Source organism: Lacerta agilis, chromosome 5 (genome assembly GCF_009819535.1).
Source record: "Lacerta agilis isolate rLacAgi1 chromosome 5, rLacAgi1.pri, whole genome shotgun sequence".
NCBI lineage: Eukaryota > Metazoa > Chordata > Lepidosauria > Squamata > Lacertidae > Lacerta > Lacerta agilis.
Genome location: NC_046316.1, coordinates 42,508,294 through 42,533,610, shown reverse-complemented (window position 1 = coordinate 42,533,610; position 25,317 = coordinate 42,508,294). Strand labels below are relative to the sequence as shown.

Genomic DNA, 25,317 nt, shown 5'->3' with positions numbered 1-25,317 from the left:
CAAAAGTATTGGGCTTCTACAGCAGGAAAAATAGCTGCAAACTATGATCTGCGATCTCTGATGAAACCAACACTATTCTGATTTTTTATGTAACCCTGGTCTACTATTTCCAATGAATTACTGAGTCTTTAGAAGAGAATATAACTCTCATTTACCACTTCCAAGGAACTGGAAGTATATGTCACAGCACGCAAGTCATAATTAGCTTGAAGTTTTATTGCAAAACAAACCATTAGCCGAGCGTCCTTGTCTTACAATTCAGTTGACTCTTCTGGCGAAAGTTTCCGGCTTCTGCAGAATATCCTGAACCTATTACCCTTATGTTTCTGGTTTTGTTTTCCGTCTAATACCTTTCCCATTCGTCTATTCCTGGGGCTCATGGGGTTCTGCCTCCTCTTCCAGCGAGGAAATGCTCCCCCTTCTGCCATCCCTAGCTGAACGGAGAATTGCATCCCACATCTCTAGCCTAATCCAAGAATTGTAGGCAGATAACTCGATTTTGTTTTTTTGTTTTGTTTTTAAAAGGTGAATTCTTGTTGAGCTGTTGGCAGGCAGAGGAGCAGGGACTTGATTTAGTTCTCTTCTTTCCCTTTACCCAATGACCACTGATCAGAAAGATATTTAATTATACATTTGTTCTAATGAATGCTGATATTGCAAATAATTACTCTGATCAAACCATTAACACATTTGGGAAACATTCTAAGGTCTCTCTACCTTTTTATTTTTCAGGCAGTCACCTTACAACAGGTAAATGATTCATTTAATAAAAGTTTCCTTATGGCTTTTTTTTTTAGTAGTGAATAACTGCAGCAATATTACAAGATTAAGGGGAAAGGTAGCAGTGTTAGGGTATTAAAATATTTAAAAATCTTTAGTCGACTAAAGAGGTGTCCTCAATTCATCTGGCAGAAAATCAAACAAGAACTTACAAAACTCTCAGAGGAGGGCATGGGCAGAGTGGAATTGCTCTCCTTAGCTTCTGTGTCTGACCACCTTAGCTACTCCTTGATGGGAAGTGGGACATGATGGTCGGATGGTTGTGGATTTCAAAGGTGCCCCCTAACTCCCCACCCTTATCTGAGCCCTGAGATCCAGCATAGGAGAGGCATTTTCCTTTCTTTTAAAATAATAATTCTTAGACAGAGTCTGTTGTGATGTGTAGCCATCATGTATAAAAAAAGCAGCTCATTTCCCCCCTATCGAAACTACTGTTTATTCATCATTTGAAATGTATGCTGATGGAATGAATTAATTCACAATGATTGAATTCACATATGTAGTATGATACAATGAGATGATATATCGGAGGGGGAGGCAGCATGAAGCCTATATGCCGTATCTAGACAGCCAAAGGGAAAAGCATTTTTCTTCTATAGGCAAAACACATCTACATCTGCTAAATTAGCAGGTGTGGAAAATGCTTCTTCTTCCTTTTCTCACATGAGCTGCTAATAGTAATTAATTTACAATCTCTCTCTCATAGCACATAAAGATGCAGGTAGACACCAGAAAGTGGTTAGCACTGTTTGACAGTTTTGATGAATGGTGTAATGAAGTTGTTGAATACAGTGTTATGAGTTGCTTGGTAATGTGAGCTGGGGAAATCCCGGTACAAATTCTGCATTTCCTTTCCATTTCCTAAACAATTCATTCCATTGTCCAACCTTAGACCGAGCATTGTACTGATTTCCTTATAGCTAATTTATATTTGCCTTTCTGCAGCTTAGACTCATTAGTCTCCACATTATTAATGGTATTGCCAGTAGGGGAGAAAATATTTAGACATTTCTTAATAGAACAGGTCTTTCAATGGCAATGGATTCTAATCCTTATGAATGAGGTACTTTAGGCTGATCCTGCCACTGCTTCCCATAATGGAAAGAATGACATTGAAGGTAAACATTCTTCCTATTTGCAAAAGCTTGAAGAGGTTTATATCTGGTCACTTTAAACAAATACAAAAGATGGAGCAATAAATTCAGGCTTCTTCTGGATTTAGAAACAAAGATTTATAGGAGGGGGAGGAAAAGGCCCTCAGTTGCTGGAATGACTGTGTTTTGTAAGCTGCTTTTCAAATTATTTTTTAAAGCTGCAAAATGTATCCGCAACATCAAGGGATATTAACATGAGGAACATAAATGTAACTCAGCCTTGGCTATTTTTCTGGGACTTACTTTATGTATTTATTTATAGTTATAAAAGTATTCCTGTACTACCATTTCATAAGATATCAAGGTGGTGTTCACTGTTAAAACATAAAATGTATTTTTCAAAAAATACCAAAAAGCAAATAATCATTAAACTTACAGATTAATCAAAAATCAAACAGTTGCAAAGGCCTGTTGGCACAAAACAAGAGAAGCCTGAAAGTCAAAAGCTTGAGTCAATTGTTTAAATTGTTCTCTCTCTCTTTCTCCTTCCCTCTTGATCTTCAGAGAGACCAACTCCTCCATGGTGGCCAAGGACAAGTAAGCTCTAGATTTCTTTACTTCATGTTTCTTTTTTTTTACATTGCCTTTTTATGATCACTTTTACTTCAGCTTCATTAGCGGTATCTGCATTATCACATGGTCTAACACAGGCTTCCTCAACCTCAGCCCTCCAAATGTTTTGGGCCTACAACTCCCATGATCGCTAGCTAACAGCACCAGTGATCAGGGATGATGGGAGCTGTAGTCCCAAAACATCTGGTGTTCACTTTCAAAACAGATATATAAAGTCATGTGGACGGTGGCTGTTGTCTATTGCTTTGAGGAGGAGTAAAAATGAGATAACTCAGCCTCTCTTTCTGGGTTTCTTAGCTTCAAGGCTAACATAACAGTGAATTGAAACAAAAAAAGGTAAACATAAATAGGGAGAGAATAAAACCTTCCCCTAGCCACAAATTTTAACACCTGATGCAAGGTCATGTACAAAAGATCTCCCCATTTCCTTTGTACAGAGGCGGACATTTCTGCAATAATAATAATAATAATAGACAGTGGGGTGGACAAGTACTGCTCAACTTACCACCAGCTGGTTGTGTTGGTGCTGCTTACTGGGATGTTAGAGTGTTACGCCTGTATGCCTAGACCCAATAAGACCAGAAGAAAGATTCAGGCAGCAAAGTTTCCAAAAGCAAAGTTTCTTTATTGCAATAAGGTGCATTCAGTAAGCAAAAGGCAAAATGCACACCCCACCTCCTGTGGGGCAAGCTTAAGTACTCTCTATGACATAGTAAAGCTCCTCCTAAATCCCTCCTCCTGGCCTATCAGAACTAATATTATAATACTGCGTTAGCAAATCAGAACATTTCCTATGTCCGGCTGCCTTTGTCTGTTTCAAGCTGCTTTAGCCGCCAGGAGGTGCTATATGCTATTATTTCAGTGCCTAAATGCCTAGCCGTTGACCCCCAACTGCACCTGGGACCTTATTTTGGCTTCTGCTGATGTTCACAGGAAATGGCTCGGTCATGGGGGTGAGTTGTGGTTAGCTCTTTCCCCTGAAACCAGACATAGTGTGGAAAAGAGGAAGTCTGTGGTCGGCCGTTTACTGACATTCTGCTGAACTGCTGAACTGCTGAAACTGCTGATATGTCTAAAAAAGCTGCAGTGTTAAGCTTTAGCTAGAGTGAGCAAAACTGCATCTTCTAAAATGGAATCAGAGTGAAGCTGCATCTAAAATGGGGTTCTGTGGCTCTTTCTACCTACCCTCTGGTACCTTGGTGCCTCATTTCCCCCCTTTCAATCGAGAGGAGCAGCTTGTTCTGCTTCCTCTTCAGATTGACCTACTGAGATTTCCTCTATAACTTGATCCATCCAGTGTTCAAACACCTCTATAGGGTCTTCAAAATGTTCATCAGGTTCCCATGTATCATCATCTGGTGAATAACCTTTCCATCGTACTTTGTATAGTATTTTACTATCTGTGGTTTTCATGTCCAGGATCTTCTCCACTTCAAAGACATCCGTATCATATTCGTTGATACCTCTGCCGCTTTCCACCATCCCTTCTCCTCCTGCAGCCACCTTCTCCTCAGCCCCACTCACAACCGCTGCCATGTATGAGGCGAACGTTGTAATGGTGTCCTTCTCCAGTCAGTCCCTTGGACTGTAAGCAATTGCGTGGCAACCACAGGTATATTTGGTAAGCCTGCGGTTCCTGTACATAAAAGGACTTCCCACCCCCCTTTGGTGACTCTGGGTGGCGTGTCCCCTGGTGTGAAAGCTTCAAATCTCCTTGTGACTACACCCCAAGTTCATTCCTCGAGGACTAAATTCTGGTTTACTGTTACAGCTGAATATGGCCCATATTTCTTATGGAGGGTGATGACATTTACTGGAGGACTGGAAGGGACTAATGAAATTAGTGTGAGAAGAATAGGATCAGTGAATATTTTACCTATTCTGACTTCTTGAGAGCAGTTGCAATGTAGCAAATAGTCAGGAATAACTTTCTAACAGTAAGAACTGTTTGGCTGTAGAATGGACTCCCTATTCTCTTTTCCAGTGAAAATACACCCATAGGTATAAAAGACTAGGCCCTCCCCCTCTGGTTCCCAACTATATACACGCAAGGGAATAGAAAGGGATATTGTTACTTTGACAAAGTCAATTTCAAGGGGTCAACAGGATTTTCCCTTCCAATTTCCCGTCCAATCCCAACAGCCTAGACCAACATTGTTCACACCTCTAACACTCCCAATCTATAGAGTTATGCCCTGTCTAACAACTGGTCGACAAACCACTAATAACAATGTCCTTCCGACCAATTTTTCTGATGTGGTTCTGCGTGACAGCGTCCAGTGTGTCACAGCAGGGGCTACTTCAATTCGGTCTCCCGTGCGCTGGGCGTCCTTGCCGGTCAGACGCAGCAGGGGAGACTGGTGCACCGTGCGTTGAGTACCTACTCCTGGCTAGGCACAGCAGGGTGTCGACTCCAGGGGGGTCACCTCGGCCTTTCACCGCCGTTGGGGTGGATAGAAGAACCGTGTATGGACCGTGTAAGAAGGTTGCGCTTCCACTCCTTTACCCACAAGCTATAGCCAGGCTGGAACTGATGGACTGGCTCAGCAAAGCTGCACGGTGTTTGCTCGAGGGCCCACCTGCTGAGGGAACGACAACACACAGACACAGAGAGACAGACAGACAGATAGAGAGATTATTTGTTTGTGGAAGGTGATATGCTCTTCCACCTGTCCAGTCCAGCTGGTTTTTCACGAACAAATGGAGGTGGCCTCCCATACAGGAGCTCGAATGGTGACAGTTTAAGTCTCTTGGTGGGGGCGCTTCGAATTCGGAACAGAGCTATAGGGAGGACATCTGTCCACTTCAGTCCGGTCTCTTGGGTTAATTTGGCCAATTGGATTTTCAAAGTCCGGTTCATCCTTTCAGTTTTTTCCCGAACTCTGTGGCCTATAGGCAGAGTGCAGTCTCTTCTTTATCTGAAGTTTCTTGCACACTTCCTGCACTACCTAATCGATAAAGGCTGGTCCATTATCACTCCCTATACTCCTGGGCAGTCCGAACCTGGGTATTAGTTCGGTTAGAAGTTTCTTAGTTACTTCCCTGGCTTTTTCAGTCCGTGGTGGGAACGCCTCTACCCATCCGGTCAGCGTACAAACAAACACTAGCAGATATTTGCAAGTCCTTGCAGGTGGCAACTCAGTAAAATCCACAATCAGATTCTCCATAGGGCTGTATCCCACATGTTATACACCCGGTGGGGGTTGCATTCCTTGCTTGGGGTTGTTTTTGGCACAAAGGATACACCTCTGGGAGATAGCAGCAGTTAATTGTGAGAGGTTAGGCACATACAATTTTCTCCCGAGATGTTCCCTAGCAGCAGTGCCACCCAAGTGTGTGGACTCATGATAGTTTCTCACAATTTTGCTGGCCAAGTGTTGGGGCACGAACACTCGGTTGTCTGGGAGGAGTAGCCATCCATCTTGCAGTCGGGCTCCCTCCTGTTGTGCCCATTCTTGCTCTTCAGGAGAATAGTGAGGTTCCAAGTCTTCAGTGGATATTTCTGGGATGAGTGCAGCCACGGTTGAAGGTGGTGATTGCATAGCTACTTCTCGGGCAGCCTTATCTGCCTTATGGTTGCCTCTGGCGACCAAATCCTTGCCTCGCCCATGTCCTTTGCAATGCATTACAGCAATCCTCTCAGGGGCCCACACCGCCTCTAATAGACTTTCCACTTCTTGTCCATACTTTAAGGCTTTTCCATGGGCTCCTATCAAACCTCTTTCCTTCCATAGAGCTCCATGCGCATGCAGGGTTAAGAAGGCATACTTTGAATTCGTATATATATTCGCCTTACATCCAGCTGCCAATTGCAGGGCTCTAGTGAGTGCAATTATTTCGGCCTTCTGGGCAGAGGTTCCCGGTTGCAGAGCTTCTGCCTCTACAATCTCATCGTTGGTCACCACAGCATACCCAGCCCTCCTAACGCCATTGGATACAAAGCTGCTCCCATCTGTGTAATATACAACATCAGGCTCTTTCAGGGGTTCATCTTTCAAGTCTGGTCTGCTAGAATAGACTTCGTCCATCACCTGGAGACAATCATGGTGTTCTATTTCCTCGTCGTCTGGTAGGGGCATCAGGGTGGCGGGGTTAAGGGTATTCACCACTCTTAGGTGCACTCTTGGGTTTTCACACAGCAGGCCCTGGTATTGGGCCATTCGGGGGTTTGTCAGCCAGTAACTCCCTTTGTACTCCATGAGGGTGAGAACAGCATAGGGTACATTTACATTCATTTCTTGGCCAAAGGTGAATTTATCTGCTTCTGTCACCAAGACTGCAGTGGCTGCCACTGATCTCAGACAGGGTGGCCATCCTTTAGCCGTTGGGTCCAGTTGCTTTGAAAGATAAGCTACAGGCCGATTCCAGCTTCTTAGCTTCTGAGTCAAAACTCCAGCTGCCACGCCATTCTGCTCATGCACATACAGTTGGAAGGGCTTCTCTGGGTTTGGCAGCTTCAAGGCCGGAGCCTCCATTAGGCATTTCTTAATAGTCTCAAAAGCCTCTTGCTGCTCTGGTCCCCACACAAAAGGGTCTTTCTCCTTTCCCCTGGTACTCTCGTTTAGAGGTTTTGCTATTATGCTGAATCCTGGTATCCAAATTCTACACCATCCTGCTGCTCCTAGAAAACCACGCAACTGTTTGCTAGTCGTGGGCCTTCTTATAAGACATATGGCTTCTTTCCTCTCTGGTCTCAAAGCCCTTTGCTGGTGTGACACATTATAGCCTAGATACTGGACTTCTTCCAAGCACAGTTGTGCTTTTTTCCGGGAGACTTTGTATCCTGCCTCCCATAACAAGTATAACAGTTCTTCTGTAACTTCTTTTCCTTTTCTTCCAAGTTTTTGGCCATCTTTACCAATTTTTTTTTTTTTTTAATCCTTGTGGCCAGTATCAAAGGGGTTTGAGTAAGCCAAGATTCAATAATCAGTTCAAGTGTTTCTGGGCTCCTTCTGCCGCCCATCGTGGCAGGAAAGTGAGAGTAGTGTTTTACTGAGACTGGCATTGCCTAGGACCTTACATTAAGAATTATATGCAGGATATTTTTGGCCAACTCTGGGGATTATCTTCAGCCCACACCCCTGGTGGAGCTTGGAGAGTTTCAGGTATTTATTCTGTCACTTTTCCCAAGAGTAAATGGATGGGATTTTGTGATCAGGGCTGCCAAAAGTTCCTAAGAGTATTCTCTAGGCGCCATTAGTGACAATATGCTGGTCACTCGTGGAAATAGCTGTATTTCTGGTCCTTTGGGGACAAAATAATTTGTGCCTGTACCTTGAGGGGACGTCTCTTTCCAGTGAGGGCACTGGGTATTTGGGCATATACAGGAACTGATGGGTGAGGTGGCATCCTTCAATTTGACATTCCAAATGCCTCCCTGAACAAATCACTTGTGGCTTCCACAATGTTCACTGATTCTAGGCTTTTGGATTGTACAGGCGTGGTTATAACAGAATACTGGGCTCCCAGCGAAATATCTCTGGTTGGTCCCTCTGGGGTATCTTCCTCCAAGCCCTCTTCCTCTTTGTCCTCTTCCTCTTCCTTCTCCTCTATTCTGGGGCCATTCTCACTTCCAGTGTGTCTCCCTTTTCTACATATGACACACTGCTTCCTTCCTAGCAACTGACCTTTTCACCGGCCTCTTCCTCGGGTCAGACCCCTCTGGCCTCACCCGGGTCACCAGTCCTAGGACGCTTGTTGCTTGGCCTTTCATCCTTACATACTCCTTCAATGCCTCTTCTACTGCTTTCTTCCAAGCGGCTGACCTCTTCACCGGCCTCTATCTCGGGCCTCTGGGCCCCTCTGGCCCTCCCGAGTCGCCGGTCCTCCTTGGGCCAAAGCTGCCGCCATAACTGCCGCCTTCTCCTTCATCCACTTCCTCTTTTCCTTCTTCTCCTCCTCCCCTCTATAGTCATACACTCGCTGGGCAATTGCCATCAATTCACTCCGGGACTTTCCTTGAAACCCATCCTGCTTTTGTATCTTTGTCCTTATATCTTTAGTGGATTGTGCGATAAATGAGCTATTGACCATCGCCGCATACTCGGGGAGGTCGGGGTCAAATGGAGTCCAGATTCTATAGGCTTCCATTAACCGTTCCAGAAAATCTCCAGGGCTCTCATCTGCCTTCTGGGTCACAGCCGAGACCTTGGACAGGTCTGTTGGCTTCCTAGCTGCCCTTCGAATACCTTGTAGGAGAGTTTCCCTATATGCTTTTAGGGCGTTTCGGTCTCCATCATTGTTTGCGTTCCATTTGGGATCAGACGATGGATATCGAGTAGGCCAATCTGTTTCTAACACTCTCTGTTCCTTCAAGTGTTCTAATGCTTGTTGATCTATCCTCCTTCTTTCCTCTGTGGTAAAAAGGGTATTCAGCAACTGCTGGCAATCTGGCCAGGTTGGTTCGTGGGCAGCGAAGATAGATGCCATTAAATCCACCATAGCTTTAGGTTTTTCACTAAAGGGTGGTGTGTGTACCTTCCAATTCATCAAATCTGTGGTGGTAAAGGGAACATACTGCATGGTGTACGTCCGGGGTGGGGCATTGGCGCCCGGTGGGGGCGGATTGTCCCATACCACCCGAAGGGGGGCAATTAGGTCTTCTGGTGGTGCTTCCTTGCACCTTTTTGCATAGTCTTTCAGTGCCTGATTACGGGCCCTGCTGTAGGCTGCCGCTGCACTTCTATGCTTAGGATTGGAGGACCTATACCGGCTTATCCTTTCCCTTAATTCTCTGAGGTCTGGGTATATTTCTTCCAGGGTTTGGGTGTTAGGGACCTTCACCCTATTCCCCTGTCCCCCTTCTGCCCCAGCCGGTGGGTCTGCGTTCTGAGGCTGTTGTACTGGGGGCGCATAAGGGGGTGGCCGCGGAACCATAAGCTCCTCTTCTTGACTGTCCAGTACTGGCGGGTGTTTTGCTAACTTCTGTATACTGCAGATCTTTGCCCTTGGTGGCGTTTTTCTGCATCTTTGCAACCACGGGGGGTTATCATCTACAGCCGCCTTCCACGTGGAGATGTATGGGATCTGGTCTGGATGATTGTCAATTATAGTCCGCCATAAGGGATTAATGAGATTCTCATCAAAGCTTCCCTCGGAGGGCCAGCCTGTACCCTGTGTTGGCCAGTCTACTTCACACAGGGATCGTAGGCGTTCTTTCCTCAACGGGAATCCCCAATCGTCGCCCTCTGTGGCTTCCTTCCTATGGTCCAGAAAACACTGGAGGGGAGTCCCTTTGCTGGACCCTCCTCCCATCCTGAGCTGCTGAGGTACTCCGCTCCTACCAGGGTACAATCACACACCTTTCTCCGCGTCCTGTCAGTGGCCAGGTGAGCTCGCGCTACCTGAAACCGCACCTCGGGACCATACGTCGCTTGGCTAGTGGCACTAACGCCCCGGCCTCTCATGCATACACACAATCACTGGAGTACCTTATTCACACACCACACACATATACCTCCCAAAGTTTTTCCCCTTTTGTCCTTTCTTGCCTACCTACACATATCTATGTATCTACCTGCCCTACCTGCCCTACCTGTCCTACCTCTGCGTATATGGGTTCGCCAGAGGACCCCTTACCTGCTGGCTAATACCATACGCTGGGGAGCGATCAAATCCCCCTTCCTCTAATTAATATAGAGGGTCAGTACTCACCAAAAGCCGGCTGTCTTCCCTGTCTCCCCGGTTCTTTGTCCGTTGCCACTCCTTGCAGGGCGGAGGGGGGTCAAGATGCCTTCTGATCCCTTCCAACTCTTAAGACTGAGGTGGTGCGCGCAAGGTCACAGGGCTGTTGACCAACACCTGCCGCCCTACCTGGAGGCAAGGGGGCTGCCTCTGGTCGAGGGCTTAAGGCCCGATCCGAGTCCTTGACGGCACCAGAAATGTTACGCCTGTATGCCTAGACCCAATAAGACCAGAAGAAAGATTCAGGCAGCAAAGTTTCCAAAAGCAAAGTTTCTTTATTGCAATAAGGTGCATTCAGTAAGCAAAAGGCAAAATGCACACCCCACCTCCTGTGGGGCAAGCTTAAGTACTCTCTATGACATAGTAAAGCTCCTCCTAAATCCCTCCTCCTGGCCTATCAGAACTAATATTATAATACTGCGTTAGCAAATCAGAACATTTCCTATGTCCGGCTGCCTTTGTCTGTTTCAAGCTGCTTTAGCCGCCAGGAGGTGCTATATGCTATTATTTCAGTGCCTAAATGCCTAGCCGTTGACCCCCAACTGCACCTGGGACCTTATTTTGGCTTCTGCTGATGTTCACAGGAAATGGCTCGGTCATGGGGGTGAGTTGTGGTTAGCTCTTTCCCCTGAAACCAGACATAGTGTGGAAAAGAGGAAGTCTGTGGTCGGCCGTTTACTGACATTCTGCTGAACTGCTGAACTGCTGAAACTGCTGATATGTCTAAAAAAGCTGCAGTGTTAAGCTTTAGCTAGAGTGAGCAAAACTGCATCTTCTAAAATGGAATCAGAGTGAAGCTGCATCTAAAATGGGGTTCTGTGGCTCTTTCTACCTACCCTCTGGTACCTTGGTGCCTCAAGAGGAGAAGGAATGAGGTAGTGGCGAGGTTGATGCAAATCCAATACAGTTTTCGTGCCAGTGAATTTGCAGTGTGCTGACCTTGCCTCTGCCCTTCCACCTTCTAGTAAGCAGTAGTGATACAAACAACTGGAGGTCAAGTGAGCGGCACTAAACCATCCTGTCCATTACTGGGTGTATCCCTTTCACTGGACTGAGCATCCTAGTGGCCATGTGGCCATTCAGAGAGTCCGCTCTTCTCTCTTTAAGATGGCACTGCTAGATAAGCAAAAGTATAGGGTGTCTAAGTCTTCATCTTTAACACCAGGACTGAATCCACAATAAAATGCTCTGCTGAATCCTTAACCTAAACTCAGGCTTGTGCTTTGTTTCTCTCCAAACAAACCATGAGCAGCAAGCAAGTTTTGTTCCTGGCTTACTACTCATGGTTTTGAAGGAGATGGTGAGTGGGAAACCATGAGTCCAGGTTTGGACCTAAGGTAGATCATGGCTTACCTCCTACCAGGACAGTTGCATCAGAAGCAGGGGAGGAGTGAAGTGGCCATGATTTTAGGACTGTGCACAAGTCACTGCACATTCACTAATAAACCACAGCTAAGCTTAACTATGGGTTAAAGTGATGCAGTAACCAAGCAAAACTACTTCAGAACATTAAGCAGGGTTGAAATAAAAGTCAACCCTGATTGCAACATGCGGCTTTCTCAGTAAGAAACATTGGGTTCTGGGTGTAACAAGCAATTGATCATAGCAAGTTTATAATATTTTCTAGAATTTAACTCTTTATATCCCATATATCTGTAACAAAATGTAGTTCTGTGTTTTATTTCTTAGCTCCTACAACAGATTATTCTTGCGGTGGTTTCCTCGCACATTCATCTGGGTCATTTCAAAGTCCGTTTTTTCCATCCAACTACCCAAACAATGCCGACTGCGTATGGGAAATCCGAGTAGGAAGCAATTCTCGTGTATCACTTACTTTCCAAACACTTCAGTAAGTAAAGTTCTAACATTGCCCATAATTCATGGTCTCAAAATAAAATTTATTATTATTATTAATAATAGCAGTTTGCCTAGATACAACATTACACATATATATTCAGAAAGAGGGTGAGATTATGGCTGGGAGGCAAACAGTAGATGTGACTGGGGAGGGAAGCTCTTTAATGTATCCTAATATCTGTTGGAAGCCGCCCAGAGTGGCTTGGGAAACCCAGCCAGATGGGCGGGGTACAAAAATTATTATTATTATTATTATTCCTTAGTGGTAACACGATAGCATCCAAATGTACTCAGATGCACTCTTTTCTTCCTACTTAACATATTCAAGGGTGTTGTGTTCCATGTCTCAACTGTGTTGTGTCACGGCTTAACAAATGAAGTCCTGCTTGGTTTTCTATTTCTTTTGTCTCCTATTGTTTGTCTGGTATCTGAGCAACTTAACACCCTAAAATAAAGAGTCTGTTATGTGATAGTAGCTTAAAGGAATTGCAAGTGTAGAGATTAATTCATCATGATCAGTGAACATTGCTGTAAAAATCATGTTCTTGTTTGCTTTCTAGACTAGAATCATGTAATACACAGAGCTGCCCCTGTGATTATATTGAAATCTATGATGGAACGCTCCATAACTCTCCTGTGCTTGGGAAGATTTGCTCTGGCTCTTACCAAACCTTTACATCAACCTTCAACATGTTGACAGTTAGATTTCATAGTGATCATAGTATCACAAACAGAGGGTTTCTTGCAAACTATGACACCATCCCAGCTAATCATAATACAAGTAAGTGGAATTTTGAAATACATTTTTCTTTTATATGCAGTTTACAATGGACAACCACACACCAAATACTTCAACCCCCAGGCTATGTTGCTTACTTAAAAAGAAAATGTATTTATTGTATTGGGAATTAGTTCAAAGTAAATATGTTTAGGGTACAGAGTGAGAGGGGATGAGGTTGGCACAGTGCAAATGCACTGGCAGAGCCATTCCAGTGCTCCTATTGGTGCATTTGCATCGTGCTGACCTCGCTGCCACTTCAATACCTCTCTAACTCTCAATAGGCAGCAGTGATGAGATGACTGGAGGTCGGGTGATCAGCAGAGCCCTATCATGCCATCTGCTACTGCTGAGTAATACATGGGTAGCTTTTTGGATGAGAAAAGGGAGATCATGCTCATTTCCCAAGGAAGCCTAGGCTTCTCTCACAGCCCATAGAAGCCGAAGTACACAAAAAATTATGGCAGTGTGTGGGTGTGTGTCACAATATTGATATTATGACACCATTACGACTCCCCCCTGGATCATTTCCTCCCCCTGTGATATTACAATCTGCATACACTTACTCACATTCTAATTTTTTTAGTTTTAACTGTTTTGTTACAGTCATAAGAATAAAATGGGCACTAAAATATATATATTTTATCTTGTTTTATTTTAGTGCACTAATACCACATCCTTTCTCTCCTTGCTAGCTCTTCTTTGTGGACCAGAATATATGCAAGCTATAATAAGTAGAAGTTACCTGACCTCTGCAGGCTATTCTCCATGGGATGTCCGCTTGATTGACCCATCCTGCCCACCTAGGATCACACCGTATTACGTTGTTTTCAACATACGGTACAATGGCTGTCAGACCAGAAGAGACGTATGGAGATTTATATTTGATTTGTATATGCATGCCTTTCTTTCTTTTCTTTTTCTTGTTTAGATAAATCAGGGCTTCATGGGTTCAACTGGGGCAATACTAACAAACATGCAGCCCAATTCATGTAGATACACAGAAATGGATTTAGGGGAGCGCAACAGGTTCATTTGCATTGGGCACAAAGCCAAGAAGGCTGTGCAAAGGGTGCTGCAACAATAGTTCAGAATGGAAGGGGGGGGAGCACTGAATTTTGGCTGCTGAAATTTGAAAGCCCAGAGTCCACCACTTAGATCTTTGTACAAAAGATAGTCACATAAGAAAATATTTTTAGTTTTATTTTTAGCATCTGAATAGCTTGGGCTATTCATGTTACATTAGCAGCATGGAAAGGAGCCAGATCACAAGATCCATTGCTGCAAATGTAGTATGAGTATGTGATGTTCGGGCACCCAATCTGTGCTGTGTTGGGGGTTGCATGGGTCAAAGGTAAGAACAGCAATATAGCATAAGAGTTAGCTGTATGTTCAGAGCAGTAAGACTTAGCAGACACACTTCAAGCTCTCACTGTGGGATAAGTAAGTTGGCATTTTGAAACAAGGAAGGACTATCATCACACTTATTTCTGAACAACAGTTGATACAAATAATATTTGTACAGAGAATTCAGTAGTGTCCCCAGTGATACCATTGGCTTAGACAAGTATTCCTACATCTTGATGACAGGGTCGTACCCAGGATCAAAACTGGGGGGGGGGGCAAGCCATGGTCGTTCAGGTTCAAAAACAAAAACAGCTTCAAAAAACAAAAACAGCTTCAAAAACAGAAAAACTTTCCCCCCCAAACAGAAAGCCCCAAATGGCTGAAAAACTCAGTTTCCCAGGATCCTCAGTCCTCGCAAAGGAACTACTCACCATGCAAGGGAACTCAGTTTCCCAAGCTCCCTTGCAACGATGAATCCCGGCAAATTCAGAAACTGTTCCTCTCTTGCCAGCACGATGTAGCGTGGATACAAAAAGCAGGCAGACGAGGAAGGATGAGAACCCAGGCTAAGACCATGGTCAGCCCTCGGATTCACCCCCTGACAGTGCCCAAGTCTCAGCCTGCATCCCCATTTGACCAAGCAGGGTGCAGGCTAGGATCCGGTCTTTGATAGGCACGCCAGCTCTTTGTCGGCATGAGGGAGGGGGAAACAGCCAGCGCAGCGCAACGCAACACACACACACACACACACACAGACACACAGTGGCCAACTGTGCCTCGGCAAGAGCTCAATTGTTATTGAGATTTTGGGAGGGGGAGAAAGACCAGTCGTTGAGCTTTTTTTCAGGAGGAGAGCTTTTTTTTCCTTTTAGGCTGCCGATAACCATTTAATTCTTTTTTTGCTTCGGGGGGAGGCAGCTGCCCCCTGCCCCCCCCCCGGGTACGCACATGCTTGAAGAGGCAACTTGGTGGTGGGGCTGCTTTGCGCAAAGATAGCATTAAGACTGGCTGCAGCAAATTCTACAGTGCTATGGCAACATCCTTACACCAGGAATGTATGTTAACCGCTGCCCCCTCCCCTGGATGTTTCAAACAGGCAGATGCTGATACTATTATATATTCAAACCTGATCACGGCAGCTGCTTCAGGATACATAATTAAAAGGAAAAAGGATCTTCACTTCCATGTCAGCTGCAAGATGCTGAAAAACACTTGGATAGAAACAATGTATGTCGCTGATGATGTATACGAGATCAATGAAACTCGGTATGGACAATACGAAGTCAACATCACATTTTATACCTCCGACTCCTTCTTATATCCAGTCTATGACTCACCTTATGTTGTTGAACTGAATCAGGATTTATATCTGCAAGTTACTCTTCATAACTCTGACCCAAATCTGGTGCTGTTTCTGGATACATGTAAAGCATCACCCAACTACAATGATTTTACAACTTTGACTTACGATATCATCAAGAATGGGTAAGTATTTTCACCTTATATATTGTCTGTCTTATTAACTGTGTTAATATTTATTGCTTTTCATTTCTAAACATATATGTGGTATAAATATTATATCTCATTAGGCATGCCATTTTAACCATGTTGTCACTCCAGCCAGAGGCTGCAAAGTAGGAAAACAGCTAGATCATCATTGGGACCATTCTAAAGTTGACATGCATCCTAATTCGTGATCCATTCTGCTGGGAAGGATGGAGCAGTTAGGGGGCAGCAAAGGCATTCCTCTATACCAGGCACCCCCAAACTCGGCCCTCCAGATGTTTTCAGACTACAATTCCCATCGTCCCTGACCACTGGTCCTGTTAGCTAGGGATGATGGGAGTTGTAGTCCCAAAACATCTGGAGGGCCAAGTTTGGGGATGCCTGCTCTATGCAGAACTGCTGAGATCCACAGGCAGGGGAGCTATCCTAATGTGCTCACCAATGGCACATGGTATTGGCAGCCTGTTGCTGGTGTTGTTCCTGCCAGTGGTAGCAATGTAAGTCCTCAAAACAGGACAGACTGGTGGCAGGAGGAGTGGAGATGCTGGATCCTAATCTGGTCCAACAATTGGAGAGGGGTCTGATCTTGGCCTCTCTGCTACACCAGCCTGCAGCTGGCACAGCAAAAATAAAGAATGATATCGCACCTCCCACTATCTTCCACTCTGCCCAGCTTGAGTGACAGGTCTTCCAATGCAGTAGTGGCTCCACATTTAATGCATTGCAGTAATCTAACCTAGAGGTTGCCAGAACACAGAAAGCAGTAGTTAGGCTGTCCCTGTCTAGATACGGGTGCAGCTGATGGAAGGCACTCTGTGCCACTGAGGCCACCTGAGCCTAAAGCAACAGCAAAGGATCCAGAAGTACCTTCAAGTTGTGGACCCATTCCTTCTGAGGGAGTGTAACCCCATGAAGAGCAGGCAACATCCCATCCATCCAGTCTAGTGAACTGACCACAAACAGCACCTCAGTCTTGAGCTTCAGTTTGTTGGTTCTCATACAGTCCAGTACCAGGGCAAGGCAACAGTCCAGCACATCCACTGCCTCACCTGCAGATGTAAAGGAGAAGAAGAGATGTGTGTCATCAGCACATCGCTAACAACCTACTCCAAACACACCCAGCAGTTTCATGTAGATGTTAAACAGCATAGGGGATAAAATTGAACTCTGATGAACCCTGCGCCAGAGGGCTGAAGATCACTCCCCAAGCAGCATCACCCTCTGGAAACGTCCACTCAAGTAGGACTGGAACCACCGCAAACCAGTGCCATCGACAACCGCTCCAAAAGGATACTAAACTAGTATACTGATAAAGCTTTATAGCAAATTATTGACTAACCGAAGCTTGCATTATTCACAAACCCTCACTCAGGTTTGATTTGACACCTGCAAGCTTCTAAAACAGCTACATTTAAATTATATTACTATAATAATTTCCTTGAGATTAAAATGAGATGCCCAGAATACTCTAATGCATGTGACATTTTGTGCATTAGTTCAAAATAGTACCCCTGCACGAACCAATATGTTCCTTGTTCCTTTTAGTATATTTTGACTCAATATATATTCAGATAATTTGGCATGTGCTGCGTATGGTTACTTTCAGGAAATCGAAACTTAGAGCTGGTCACCTGTTTTGAAGAGCTGTTATGCAACTGACATAATAAAGGTTACAAGTTTTTGCTTTCCTTGGGAAAGCAAAGCCTTTGCAGATTAAAAGGATGGTAAAGAACAGAAAAGTGAGTTCGCCATATATATTCAATACCACCTCAACAGATCATTTTCTTACGTATTTTCATAGGGTTGCCATATTTCACATTTTAAATATTTGAACTTCTTCTCTGCTTAGTTTACTACTGAAGAACAAGTGGGGGGGGGGAGTTACCAGTTAGGGTGATTGTTTCTGTCAATATGCTTTGTGCAGTTTTAATTCAGAGTGAGAAATCATTGATATCTAGTTCAATTTAAGCACGGCACGCATGCCCTTGAAATCAAGCAGATTGATGTTATTCATATTATGTTAAAGCGACACTTTTATGTTTTATTTCAGAACTGTTCAAAGTGCTACTTTTACTTCTTCATTGTTCCACATTAACTATATTATGTGAATTGAATACTAATTAGTGCAAACTAATTTTATTATTTTGCTATTTGTGCAGGTGCATTAATGATCCTACATATCGGACCTATTATTCCCCATACAATTATGTTGTTCGGTTTTCCTTCAAAGCCTTTGACTTCATGTATAGGCACCCATTGGTTTACCTGCAGTGCAAACTGGTGGTTTGCAGAGCCTATGACTATTCTTCCCGATGTTCTCAGGGTTGTCTGAATCTGCCTAGAGCTAAGAGAGATACAAGCTCCTATGAGGAAAAAATGGATGTTATCATTGGGCCAATTGAACTACAGAAGAATGGCATTAAGAATAGAAATTCTGGTAATTTTGCTTCCCATAGAGTTCTTTAAACTCTTTAAATACAAATCATGTATTTAAATGGATTTATACACAGAATTTGGCAGTTCCAACCTGATTTGAACACTGCATTAAGCACCCACTTATATCTGAATAACTTGTTGCTGTTTTTTTAAAGCCCAATTTATATGCATAATTATATTGAAACACACACACACACAGATATGAATTAATATATCGTATAATGCATTCAAAAGTATCAAGTTTTATGCTGTATTATATTTCTGCAATATCAATTCATATTAGTACATACCTATTTTATACAGTTGTACACATAGTTGTGTGCATCTCTTAATGCGCTAGTTACTTTAGGAGGCGTCCTAGAGTGCATATGCATATAACAAGGCATATAATATTGTGCATTATGCTGCTTGTTGAGATTAAGGAGTGAGATGGGAATTAGAAATATATATATATGGATAAGCATGGCATTGAGATTTTCAGAAAATCCCACCCCTCTTTTAGATCTGTTTCAGGTTGTTGAGGTTAAGGCAGAGCAATTAGTGTTTCCTGTGGCTTTGAGAAAGGGAGAGCTATAGGGGTGCAAGATATAAGCTGAAATCATCATTATTACCATCATCCTGGCTAGCACTGTATCACACTCCTAAAATGCTTATAATGCATTTTAGCACTCTCCTCATCTAATAGTACTTCCTCACCTAACCTTGTTACATTGCATGGATTCTTAATGTGCCCTCGTCCATCAGATGCAGCATTATAATAACTGTGCTATATGTACCCTGTGCCCTCCAGCATATTACCAACCCTCCACAGTGGACTCATAGGCTTCAGCTCCCAACAGTCATCCATGCTTCTTCTCTGGTGATCACTCGTAGCCGAGTAAGATTGCCTTCCATGAACACAGTTTTAACAGTGAGTCCATAAGTGGCTGTGGAGGCCAATTCTGGATCCACACGTCCTTCCACAGTGGGCACATAGGTTTCAGGGTGGGAGTTGATCATGGTGAGGGTTTGCCAAGTGTGCCTTGCTCTTAGCACATTTCTCCCTTTCCTCCTGAGTTTGAGTGTCTTCAAAGCCCATGACACCTTTGATAAAGGCTGTTCTGCAATTGGAGCACTCTCAGGCCAGTGTTTCCCAGTTGTCGGTGTTTATACTACATATTTTTTTTTTAGATTGGCCTTGAGAGAGTCTTTAAACCTCTTTTGTTGACCACCAGCATTGTACTTTCCATTTTTAAGTTTGGAATAGAGTAGTTGCTTTGGAAGACGATAACCAGGCATCCGAACAACATGACCAGTCCAACAAAGTTGATGTTGAAGAATCCATGCTTTATAGCCAGCCAGTTGCCCACTGCTCCTTCTATCTGCTGTTGGGGTCACTATCCTGGTGCAAAGATGTACTATCCTCAAGCAGTGCTTCTATGCTGTACAGGATCTTGGAGGAGAACAATGGTGTGGTCAGGAAAGTTACTGTGCATTGTTTTTTAAATAGTGCTATGGAAGTCAATGGTCCATTGTCTTCTAGGGAACTAGAATGATGCAATTCTATGACAGTTCAAGCAGATAATGCATCACAGCTTTTCTTTTTAATTTTTCAGAGGCAAAACAAGAGCTGCAAGGAAATGCGGACCCTCTTCATGATTCGCATGCACCATACATTGTTGCCGCAGTCGTCTTGGCAGTCGTTGTCATGACTGTCGCAGGATTCATTTTGAAAAATAAATTGAGAAGACCAATTCCATATGAGATAATGTGAGCACTTAAAACCTTGGGACTCAATCCAACACCATCAAGCAAGGTTAAATTCATTTATTTCCATGAGTTTAGGTACAGCTATTTGTTGGTGGGATTGTGGCCTTGACAGTTAGCAAGAAGAATCTGTATTGAATGTGCATCACTTGAAAGATGCATCTTTATGAAGGAGGTCTCAATAGTCTTGTGATTTTATCTTGATTTTTGCTTTTACATGAAAATGCAGTAGCAGGAAAATGTACTGGAGACAATCCAGCCATATTAAACTATTGAAAGATCCAGTGGTTGCACAGGAGGGGGCTTAAAAATTATGCTTAATTCTTCCATTGGTGTTTTTACTTTTTTATTAGATTTCACACATTGTAATGAATATATGTAGATGGATGAATTCAGGTTAGACGAGGACCTGAAGTACAACACAAAATACAAATAAAAATTAATCCCACCAAGAGTCTCATATTCAGAACTCGAGCTATTTTTTATGAAATTTCTGCCAAGTTCCTTAAAGCAATATCCAATATTAGTAGTTCAGTGCTGCATTTAGTTAAGAATACCTTTTGTAAATGACATACCACATAAAGTTTTCATTATGTCAATTTGTATAACTGTCTAAAATGACAATATTTTTTGGTAAGCAAGGGCATCTCAACAGTTTCTGGTAAAGTGGATAAACCTTCTTAGGATTGTATTCAATTGTGCCCCTCCACTCCTTGAGGTCTCTTTCATCCAGCTGAGGATTCCATGAATAGAAGGGCAGGATAGCAATTTTCTAACACACACACACACACACACACACACACACACACACACACACTTTCTCATCCTGCCTGGACCACCTCTCATCATGATCCCCTGATCCTCTGGAGTTTTGTAATATTTGAGTTTATTTACAAATGTGCCACCTCATGAGAAGAGAAGACTCCCTAGAAAAGACCCTGATGTTGGGAAAGATGGAGGGCACAAGGAGAAGGGGACGACAGAGGATGAGATGGTTGGACAGTGTTCTCGGAGCTACCAACATGAGTCTGACCAAACTGCGGGAGGCAGTGAAGGATAGGCGTGCCTGGCGTGCTCTGGTCCATGGGGTCACGAAGAGTCGGACACGGCTGAACGACTGAACAACAACAAATGTGCAGGTTAAGCATAGATGGAAACGAAGGAAAAACACTCCAACAGATAAAGTCCACTGTTCCCACATTAGGACTCTAAGGGAGACAAACCGGTATCCCAGAATGTTGCTATATTACACAGGTCAAACACAGCTCTCTGTTTCTGTGCCTTCTTTGTATGTTTCAGACCTGCAGTTGATTGTTCTTTCCACACACAGACACCTAGAGGGCATGATCCTTAGCAGTGGGAGCAGCATAAAAATCTCCCCCTCCCTTGCCACCTTTCTAACCACTCAGAAAACTTAATGGGAAATACTTGAACAATTCGTTCCATGGGAAACACATCATTAGACTTTAGTCACTCCTACCAGATCCAAGGCTCTGGTCCAGTAATACCTCAAGAGAACCCACAGGATAGTCCTTTTCACAAAATCCTGGCATGAAACTGGCCATCCCTCTGAAAATGTTAACAGTATATTTGTAAACTGTAGATTTGTAATGTACTTTAGATTACGGAGATCATGTACTTTATAAAGAAATGTTAGAAAAGTAGTTCTGCTTACTATATGTTTACTTATTCCATTTGGGAAACAGAAGAGATACCTGCAACATGTCAGACCTAGTTCCTGTTAAGGAGTGACGCAAAATGAAAGGAGAAGAAGGAAGTACCACATAACTAAGCTTGCAAATTGCTGCTAATTGCTTCCCTGGTGATCTGACTGGTTTCCCAGTGGTTCTCTACTTTGTCTAGAGGTTTGTTGTTTGTAAACAGACTGAATTCCTAATATCCACCAGGTTCCAAGTTTAGGATTTGCGGTGAGCTAAAGTCTTGTACATCCTTCTTCCTCAAACGATTACACAGCTTAAAATATGACCAGTGAAGGGGGAACGTGGGGGGTGGGGGGATAATGAACCATTGAAGTATTACATACTTTAGCTTAAGGCTTTGTATGAGAGATCAAGGGCAGAAGAGGAAAGTCCTAAATATTGTTTGGGAAAGATGCTTATAAGGAAAGAACTAAAAGCTGGGAGTGAAACAGGGCAGCATGAAGCTACTACAGTAGGTGGCCAAAGGGAATTTATTTATTATCACCATGTAGGGATGCCATCGGACATTTCAGCCATAAGGATTAAAATGCCTTAGGCTCTCCCTCGAGAAATATCATTAAAAAACAGCACTTGAGGAATAAATCCAGGTGTAAAGACCATCAAGGGGATACTTTACCAAATCAACCAGTAGATTAGGAAACCTGGAGTGAGTGAATAAGATATCAACCAGGGGATAAAAGCATGATTAAGAAAAGTCATTGGAGATCTGCTCAAGACAACACATTACAAAAGGTCAGAATAGGAGGACAACTGCAAAGGAAAGGTTTTCTTTCTGTTGAATTTCCTGCATCCCATGAGTAGATTTGTGTGTGTACTAGTAAACCATATACCTAAACAACATGTGACTACCTGGATAAATGCAAGGCACAATTTTGGCCCCGTAGTTCTTAACCGAGCAGGAATGTATATAATCCTACTTCTGCAAATAGATTGCCTTCATCTAACCATGACGCCATTTTGCCTGATTAAAGGATGGCTCATTTTATGTGCAGTCTCTTGCTATATCAGCCTCCTGCTTTTTACCACTCTACAGCAAACTCCTTAAAACATACTAACAGTGATGAAAACCAAACTGAATAGCCCATGAATACCAACTTGTTCAGGATAGTTAAAATCAAAAAAGGGGATTGGGAGGAGCCCCAAAAGGATTTTCCCAAACTGGGTGAATTGGCAGTAAAATGGCAAATGCAACGCAATGTGAGCAAGTGTATTTTGATGCAAATTGAAGCCAAAACGTATTAATTTCACATATGTGCTCATAGTATGTTTCTGAGCACAATTCAAAGTGTTGGTGTTGACCTTTAAAGCCCTAAACGGCCTTGGTCCCGTATACCTGAAGGAGCGTCTCCACCCCCATCGTTCAGCCCGGACACTGAGATCCAGTGCTGAGGGCCTTCTGGCGGTTCCCTCATTGCGAGAGGTGAGGTTACAGGGAACCAGACAGAGGGCCTTTTCGGTAGTGGCGCCCACCCTGTGGAACACGCTTCCATCAGATGTCAAAGAAATAAGCAGCTATCCTATTTTTAAGAGACATCTGAAGGCAGCCCTGTTTAGGGACGTTTTTAATATCTAACGCTGTATTGTTTTAACATTCGTTTGGGAGCCGCCCAGAGTAGCTGGGGAAGCCCAGCCAGATGGGCGGGGTACAAATAAATTATTATTATTATTATTATTATTATTATTGGTGTGAATTAATGGTGCCTGACCAGCTACAAGCTTGATGAAGATGTTGGTGTGAGGCAGCTGTGGAAAAGGCAGATTCCATGCTAGGAATCATTAGGGGAAAGGATCATTAGGAATATACAGTTTTATGGTACAACCACACTTGGTGTACTGTATACCGTTCTGGTTGTCTTCCCTCAAAAAGAATATTGTGGAGCTGTAAAAGGTCCAGAAAATGGCAACCAAGATGATTCAAGTGGGTGGAGCAACTCCTCTATGAGGAAATAACTTTTGGTGCTTTTTAGTGTAGAGAAGAGGTGAGAAAGCAGGAGCATGACAGAAGTGTGTTTAGTTATGCGTGGTGTGAATAAATTGGATAGGGAAATATTTTTCTCTGTCTCAGTATACTAGAACATGGGGTCATCAAATTGAACTGAATGTTGGACGACAAAAAGAACTTCACACAATGCATAGTTAAAGTATGGTACAAGCAACAGCCATTTTGCATGGGGGCTACATTCTTGACCCCTGCACACATTGGCAGAACATGCACAAGCCTGCTCTGCCCTGTTATGTCCTGTTCTGCCCCTGTCCTGCTCCCATCCCGCCACCTTTTCTGGCCACTTCCAGGTTGCAGTGATTTATGTGTGCGTGCGTGTGCAGTTGTGCACATCTTGAACACATGTAAAATGGTTGTTGCCTGTATTTGCTCCCACAACAGGCATTAATGGTAAACAAAATGGGAAGGCTTTAAAAGAGGTTTAAACCAATTTATGGAGGTCAAGGCTATCAACAGCTACCAGTCATGGAATCCAAGGGGTGGGGGCGGGGAACTGTTGCACTTAAATTCTGCTTGTGGAAATTTGAGGCATCTGGTTGGCCTTTGTGAGAACACAGTGCTGGATTAGACAATCCTTTGGCCTGATCCAGCAGGCTCTTTTAATGCTCTTTTTTTTCTGGAAGGCTGCTTTTAAAACTGTCACAAGACTAACATTCATGTGAATCAGGAATAAAATAGTTGTTAATTTGTTCTTTGTCTGACCCTCCCACTCCCTAAATACTCATTAATTGAATTTTCTTGTAAACTTCCCATGTTTAGAAATGTCATGTTCCTTTGCAGAAATTGTTGTTAATAAATATCAGATAGTTTGGTTTGAGGTTTGCTTGAGTAGTTTCCCATCTCCTTCTAGCCACCTGAATTGGCAAAGCCTTGAAATGTCCTTGACCTGCTTGCAACCCCCTTTGTTTTCTTTATTCACCATCCGATTTTCCATTCTTGGCTGTCTCTACTACTTTATCTTTCACAATGCCTGTTTAAATATGTACTATTGTCTTTGTAGTGCTCAGTACTTGGCTCCAGATACATTATCTTCACACCTTACCTGTTCATTCATTTTGATTATTTTTCAGCATTTACCATTCTTTACTTTCTACTTCCTTGATCAAATACCCAGAGAATATGTGCAAAAATTCCAAGGCATGGCCTTGAAAATAGTTAATGTGGCACAAACAAATTTACAAAAAACTATTTATATATATATATGAAGTCCCCATGAATGTTCTGGCTTTTTCCATGTTATCTGTGGCATGTCTTCAGATTTGTGGTTGAAGATGGCAGGTGGCATATCTACTGCATTAAGCATTTATATTTATTTTAATAGCGTTTTAATAGCTTTTTTATTTATTGTATTATCATTTGAATTCTATTGAGCGTTATATATAATAAATAAAAGAAGCTATAAAAATGCAACTAACACTCATACAGAATCTAGCACAGCACAGTACACATACTACAATAGGGGGGGAAAGACCTGCAGTAGTTTTAAAATGGTCTGTTTTGGGGGGGGGGGAGGTTGGAACCACTGCCCTAGTCAGTGGCGGAGCAAGCCAATTGGGCACCTGGGGAAGCGTGCACACCCTGCACCCAGGGGCACGGCCAGCTGCCCGTGGGGCAGAGCCAGCTGGGGCAGGACGCTCCGCGGGGCCTCCGAGGAGTCTCGCTGCCTCCACCCACTCAGCCGCCCTATAGCCGAGGGGGAGGCAGCAGGCAGATAGTTTGAGGCAACGTGGAGCC

General features: G+C 43.5%; 1 protein-coding gene and 1 long non-coding RNA gene across 2 annotated transcripts in view; both read left to right on the top strand.

Moving 5' to 3' along the window:
- Positions 1-25,317, top strand: part of DMBT1 (deleted in malignant brain tumors 1) — a 145,423-nt gene that overhangs the window by 21,579 nt on the left and 98,527 nt on the right. Inside the window, 1 exon segment of the mRNA XM_033148072.1 lies at positions 19,120-19,131. Coding sequence (XP_033003963.1) covers positions 19,120-19,131 — 12 coding nt within the window.
- On the top strand, positions 728-11,945 carry LOC117046933. The gene is made up of 3 exons (XR_004426640.1): positions 728-750; positions 2,439-2,471; positions 11,880-11,945. It is a non-coding gene; the product is annotated as an uncharacterized LOC117046933 (long non-coding RNA).